Genomic DNA, 7324 nt, shown 5'->3' on the forward strand with positions numbered 1-7324 from the left:
GACATCGAGGATGATGTCATACATCACATTGGGGCGGTATGGATTTAATGAAGGCTTGCCGCTAAAGTATTGTGGGATAAGAAGGTATCACATAAACTTAAAAGGTAAGTTTTGCAGAGTGGTGGTTAGATCTTCGTAGTACACCCCCTCTTGTTGTCCACCCCCTATTTCCCTTTACCTTCTTGTAGATCGGAAAAACATTAAAATAATTCGAGAATCAATATATTGATTACTATTTTATCACACGTTAGGCACATAACATTAAAGTAGAATTTTGAAGCTTTAGTAGACTTACGACTTTATGGAATTAAATCTAGATTAAATTTAGATAAATTCATTAATTCAAGAATATCATACCCAAATTAAGATCAAATTATTTAATTCCAAGATATGGATTTAAAGAAAAGTTCAATTTCACGTGAGCTAGTCCATTGAGTTGGTCTTCAAATAATGATCCCGATCAATTAGCCCAAGGCCCATTCCACGTGTCAAATGATATGACGCACCAAGTCAAATAAAACAACAAATAAAATGATGACACGTATTCCAATGATGTGGCACTCATAGTCATATTAAACACCAATCAAACACAGACAAATGTTCCAACTGACATGTCTTGGCCAATTAAATGTGACCTTTTCAAATGAGCCAATCAAAATTAAGCAAGAGAGTTCATCTACACTTAAATTGTCTATCTTCTACAACTATAAATAGGGGTGTACATACCTCTCAAGGGGGACATTCAAGGAATTGGAGAGAAGGCATCTGCAATCGGAAGATCATCCGAAGAACAGGAGAGAACTACATACTCTAGTGGCGATCTGCAAGTTCTTCATCTCTTGTGGTGAGTCGTAAGTTTCTATACCTTCGTATGTGTGATCAAACCCTAGCTCCATATTCGTGCTAAAATTTCAATAACAAATAATTCATCAATTCAAGAACAAGCAAAGCTGATGGTCGTGATGATAAGAATTAGAGGATTACGCCTTTCTATATAAGATTTTATAAGCATTGTAATCCCCGCACATCATTGGAATCAAATATTAAAGACTTGACACTATTTTCTTGTGTTGATTATTTGTTTATCAGGAAGAAAAATTTAGTTGTTACACACCCACTAGCCAAAAAGCCCTTAAGAAGCATGTCCTCTTCATCGACAAAATTGAAAATGGCCCTAGCCAAGAGGGTTTTATCGAGAGTAGGCTCAATTGCTGCAACAGTCATGTTGGTTCATACGATAATCCACAACTACATCCCCAGGGAACTCCATGCATATCTCTTCTTTGGGTTCAAAAACATGTTCACCAAGTTCTCAAAACAGCTAACGATGGTGATTGAGGAATTTGATGGCCTGGTCAACAACAAAATTTATGAAGCTGCAACAATCTATTTGGCCAACAAGTTGTCCCCTCACATCCGTAGACTTAAAATAAGTAGGACTGAGAAGGAGAAAAATTTCAACATCACCATGGAACGTAATGAGGAGGTAATGTTTTGCGCGCACACACACATCTATATATATAATGATATTGTGTGTTATGGTATTTGTTATCATAAAAGTTCTAGACCAAACTAAAAGTTGTATTGCTTGGACTCTTGAAATATATTTACAACTAACAATACATAGACTAGAGTGGACTAATTTTGTGGGTAAACAAACATATCTGTCACTATAGATTATAAAAAATATTATGTTAGCTATGATCTATTTAGCAATAAAATTTCCAGCAAATTTTAGTTGTTTTTGTAGTGATTGTCGGATTCTTCTAAAGCTATGCACTTTTGAAGAATCTGACATGTGTATGACCACCTTTATAGGGTCCGAGCAACATAAAATAGAATTAGTCAAACAATCAACTTAATGCTTAAAGTTAAATGTAAAGATAAGAAGCATCATAAGATATGTGTTATTATGTGTAGATATGCTGATACAACTTCTAATTTAATTATTAACCAGGCAAATTAGAAACAAACAAACTAAGTGTAATTATAAATAGGGTTGTGGTTTCTAGATCAGACATATGATGATACAACATCTAATTTAATGATAACAAGATAAATTAGAAACAAACAAACTATGTGTAATTATAAATAGGGTTATGGTCTCTATATCAGATTCAGACATATGACATTTTTCTAACAGTCCACCATTAGAAAAGTGAAAATCACTTTTCTTGAAATTAAAGTCTTGATTTGAAAAATTGTTCTATATTCATGAGTGCTTAGGTAAGTTTCCACATTTAATTTACCTTCGTAATAATTTAACATAATAGATCTTGTGAAGATGATGTTTTTTTTTTAATCTTACGGTTTTATTCCAGCAGGTGATAGATGTTTATAATGGACAGACATTCAAGTGGATTTGGCTCTGCAGACAATCAGAGTCTAAACACTTCTACAACCCCAGAGACATGGATTCCGCTGAGAAATCTGTAATAAGGTCCTTTGAGCTGACATTTCACAAGAAAAACAAGGACCTTGTCCTTAATTCTTACTTGCCATACATCATGGAAGAAGCAATATTGCAAAAACACAAAAACAAGACGATCAAGATTCATACTGTGGGTTACGAAAGGATGTCCAATTTACATGACATGTGGAAGCCGGTGAATTTTGATCATCCCGCCACTTTTGAGACAATCGCAATGAAATCAGACCAGAAAGACATGATCTTGAAGGATTTGGAGAGATTCATGAGGAGGAAAGAGTATTACAGGAAAGTAGGGAAGGCATGGAAAAGAGGGTATTTGTTGTTTGGTCCTCCGGGAACTGGGAAAACTAGTTTGATTGCTGCAATAGCGAATTATTTAAACTTCGATATATATGATTTGGAGTTGACTGCAGTGACGAGGAATTCAGATTTAAGGAAGTTGTTGGTTGCCACAACCAATAAGTCAATTTTGGTGATTGAGGACATTGATTGTACCATCAACTTGAAAGCTAATTTGGTTAATCGAGCTATGCATGTTCGTTCAAATGATTTTCATCAGTCAGAAAGCATGGTAACTTAGTCTTTTATTTTCTATTTCCTATCTTTACTATTCCTACTAGGTACGAACTCTGATATATACCAAATGATTAAATAGAAAAAGTTGGGGCTATGTATTTTAATTTATGGGGTAGTATGAAATCTGTAGTCAGGGGAATGATCAAGTGGAAGATAATGGGTTTTTAGGAAACTGATTAATTACCATAAATTGGATAGGATATGTTGGCCTTTTCTTGTGCAGTATTTCGACATGACAAGAGCATGAAGGGGTTCAGAACAATTGTTATAATGCGTCCTTAATTCTTACTTGCCATAATTTCACCTTCCATTAATTTGTGATTTTCATGAATAAATTAAGTGTCAATTATTGGGAAATTTTGGATTTGGTATTAGTGTATCGTGTTGTGTGTAATACTTTACCTTACTATTGCAGATCACCTTGTCAGGTTTACTAAATTTTATTGACGGGCTATGGTCGAGCTGTGGAGACGAAAGAATCATAATTTTCACAACAAATCACATAGAAAAACTCGACCCTGCACTGCTGCGACCTGGCAGAATGGATGTGCACATTCACATGGCATATTGCACACCTTGCGGCTTCAAACTTCTTGCTGCAAATTACTTGGGGATTAAAGATCATAAACTTTTCAATGAAATTGAGGAATTGATTGACATAGCCAATGTGACACCAGCAGAAGTGGCAGAGCAGTTGTTGAAGGAACATGAAGTTGAAGATTCACTTAAAGGGTTTATTAATTTTCTTCACCAAAAGATGAAAGAGAAGGAAGAGGCCATGGAAATAACTCAAATGGAGTCTGTTGATGAGAAGAAAGAAAGTAATGGAAATGGGATTAAAGAAAAAGAGTAATAATCCATATCACTTAATCATGATTAGAAGATTAGTTTATATAATTTTGTTATCGTTAATCTGATGTAAGCGATCAAGTAGTATGCCCCCCCTTAAGAGTACTATTATATCGATAGATGGAATTTCGTATTGCTATTACTGTATTTGGTTTATGAGTGCTTCAGATAAGAATATTTCCTGCATTTTATTTAATTGCTTCTTCATGCTCTTATAAACTTTTTCTCGCAGACTCTGTATGTGATGTTAGTTTCTAAGCTATGCAAGCATGCCCTCAAACAGCTAGTTTAGTCTGTATATAAATTATTCCCTCTGTTCTACTATTCCAAATGATTTTCCAATAAATTTTGCATTTTCCTCAATTGCCATTGCACCCTATTTCCCCTTTCCTTCTTGTAGATCGGAAGAAAAATAATAATTCAAGAATCAATATATTGGTTACTATTTTATCACACATTAGGCGCATAACACTAAAGCAAAATCTTGAAGCATTAGTAGAATTAGGAGTTTATGGAATTAAATTTAGATAAATTCAAGAAACAACCCAGGAATTAATTCACTTTTCTAATGGTGGACTATTAGAAAAAAGTCATATGTCTGATTTGGAGACCATAACCCTATTTATAATTACACATAGTTTGTTTGTTTATCATTAAAAACACATATTTTATGATGCTTCTTACGAACATTTAACATTAAGCGTTAAGTTGACCACCTGACTACTTCTATTCTATGTTGCTCGGACCCTAAAAATGTGGTCATACATGTGTCAGATTCTTCAAAAGTGCATAGGTTTAGAAGGGACCGACATAACTCGACAATCATTACAAAAAAACTGAAATTTGTTGCTAAATAGCTCATAGCTAGCACAATTTTCTAACAATATGTAGTGACAAATATTGTTGTTTAGCTACAAAATTTTTCCACCACTAATCCATGTATTCTTAGTAGTAAATATCTTTTAAGAGTCCAAGCAACATAATTTTTAGTTTAGTCTAAAAATTTTAAGATAACAAATACCATAACATGTATCATTATATATATATATAGAGAGAGAGAGATGTGTGTAAGACATTACCTCCTCATTACGTTCCATGGCGATGTTGAAATTCTTCTCCTTCCCAGGCTTACTAATTTTAAGTTGATGGATGTTAGGTGACAACTTCTTGCCCAAATAAATTTCAGCAGCTTCATAAATTCCGTTGTTGACAAGGCCATCAAATTCGTCTATCGTCATCGTTAGCTGATTTGAGAACTTAGTGAACATGTTTTTTAGTCCAAAGAAGAGATATTCATGGAGTTCCAAGGGGATGTAGTCGTGGATTATCGAACAAACCAGCATGGTTGTCACAACAATAGAGCCTACTGTCGATAAAACAATCTTGGCCAAGACCATTTTTGATTCTGCTGATGAAGAGGACATATTTTTTATTTTTGGTTAGTGGATGTTATGATGCTTCTTACGAACATTTAACTTTAAGCATTAAGTTGACCACTTGACTACTTTATTCTATGTTGCTCGGACCCTAAAAAATGTGGTCATACGTGTGTCAGATTCTTCAAAAGTGCATTGCTTTAGAAAGTACCAACATAACTCGACAATCATTACAAAAAAAATTGAAATTTGTTGCTAAATAACTCATATCTAGCACAATTTTCTGATAATATTTAGTGACGGATATTGTTGTTTAGCTACAACAATTTTCCACCACTAATCCATGTATTCTTACTAGTAAATATCTTTTAAGAGTCGAGCAACATAATTTTTAGTTTAGTCTAAAAATTTTATGATAACAAATACCATAACATGCAATTGTCATTATATATATACATAGATGTGTGTCTGTGTGTGCAATACATTACCTCTTCATTACGTTCCATGGTGATGTTGAAATTCTTCTCCTTCTCAGGCATACTAATTTTAAGGCGATGGATGTTAGGTGACAACTTGTTGCCCAAATAAATTTCAGCAACTTAATAAATTTCGTTGTTGATAAGGTCATCAAATTCGGCAATCACCATCGTTAGCTGATTTGAGAACTTAGTGAACATGTTTTTGAGTCCAAAGAAGAGATATTCATGGAGTTCCAAGGGGATGTAGTCATGGATTATCGAACGAACCAACATGGTTGTCACAACAATAGAGCCTACTGTTGATAAAACAATCTTGGCCAAGGCCATTTTTGATTCTGCTGATGAAGAGGACATACTTTTTAAGGGTTCTTTTGGCTAGTGGATGTTAGTGTTATGCACCAAATGTGTAAATAAAAATAGTAACCAATATATTGATGCAATTGCAATTGAGGAAAATGGTAAATTTATAGTAAAATCATGTGAAGAAAGAAAAACAAATAAAGTGAGAAATTGTCCAAAGTAAATAGGAAAAATTGTACTAAGACTAACAATAGTAATAGTTGGTATTGACTATGACTTTGAAACTTTCCTATATTATATTTTTTATGACAAGGGAAACCCGCAACCGCTATCCTTTGGGTGTGCACAGGGTAAAGCCTCCGCTCCTATACAATAGCTCGCAAACAACATAGGAGATGTAACCCGCACTAGGCGAACCCGATGCGAAAAGTTCGACCCAGAAGGCTAACTCCTTGCTTTCACTGGCAAGGGATTTCGAACTTGAGACCTCCAACATGGAAGTCCCAAGCCCAAACCATTGGGCCACCCCGAAGGGTACTTTCCTATATTAAGCATAGTGTACTTCACTATAGTTGGAGATTCCACAAAATCCAAATTTTATTTCTAGTCTTTGAGCTTAGTTTGCTTGACATTCCCATCCTGGGGCTATCTTCTTTATAACATTGCTGACTTTATTATCTTTCACCTTGTGTTCCAATATTGCTATGAAACTCACCTTATTTCCCCTAATAAACTCCTTCAAGCAGATAAGAAGGTAGTCCAATGCAGGAAAGATCTAACTGATCATCAAGAACAAATGAGGGATCATAGGCACGGCCCTATATTGTTTGAGCAGGAAAAGTCATCGAAATTGAAACTAGAAAAATGGAGCATGATTGAGGAGAGCATAAATAGGCTGAAATCTAGAGTCCGGTGGCTCCAATTAGAGGATTCTAGTTCTGCTTATTTCTTTGCAAATATGAAGAATAGGGGAGCTCAACAGGGCAGACTTACGTTTAGCGGAGGGGTGTCAAGCGACACCGCTTCGTCGAAAATTTTACAAAATATATTTATTAATACTATGTATAAAGCTATATGTAAAACAAAATGATGTTACTTGATACGGATAAACTAATTGCATGTTGGTTTACTGTCCGCTTTTGGTGTTTGAAGTCGGGGGTTCAAACCTCAAACTAAACTTTGTTTTGAAAAATACAATATACTCATAAAAAAAAATTGTGGTTAAGTAGTATTGAACCCAAGACCTCTTCTAGCTTAAAACTAATCTAAACCAATGAGTCAAGGATGTCTACAAGTCACTCTTTCTTTCTACA

General features: G+C 34.7%; 1 protein-coding gene across 1 annotated transcript; it reads left to right on the top strand.

Annotated features, from left to right (window-relative positions):
• Positions 1 to 954: 954 nt before the first annotated feature.
• On the top strand, positions 955 to 3860 carry LOC125859141 (protein HYPER-SENSITIVITY-RELATED 4-like). Its single transcript, XM_049538857.1, has 3 exons — positions 955 to 1486; positions 2325 to 3002; positions 3423 to 3860. Exons 1-3 carry the CDS (start codon positions 1142 to 1144, stop codon positions 3858 to 3860), a joined length of 1461 nt encoding a protein of 486 aa, XP_049394814.1. The 5' UTR covers positions 955 to 1141.
• The last annotated feature ends 3464 nt before the right edge of the window (positions 3861 to 7324 follow it).

The sequence above is a fragment of the Solanum stenotomum genome, chromosome 3 (assembly GCF_019186545.1).
Source record: "Solanum stenotomum isolate F172 chromosome 3, ASM1918654v1, whole genome shotgun sequence".
NCBI classification, from domain to species: Eukaryota; Viridiplantae; Streptophyta; class Magnoliopsida; order Solanales; family Solanaceae; genus Solanum; species Solanum stenotomum.

Bases quoted from the DNA above. Each gene is read 5' to 3' on its own strand.
- LOC125859141 (XM_049538857.1), top strand. From the start codon at position 1,142: ATGTCCTCTTCATCGACAAAATTGAAAATGGCCCTAGCCAAGAGGGTT. The intron at 1,487-2,324 runs GTAATGTTTTGC...TTATTCCAGCAG, and splicing joins CCATGGAACGTAATGAGGAG to GTGATAGATGTTTATAATGG. The intron at 3,003-3,422 runs GTAACTTAGTCT...TTACTATTGCAG, and splicing joins TTCATCAGTCAGAAAGCATG to ATCACCTTGTCAGGTTTACT.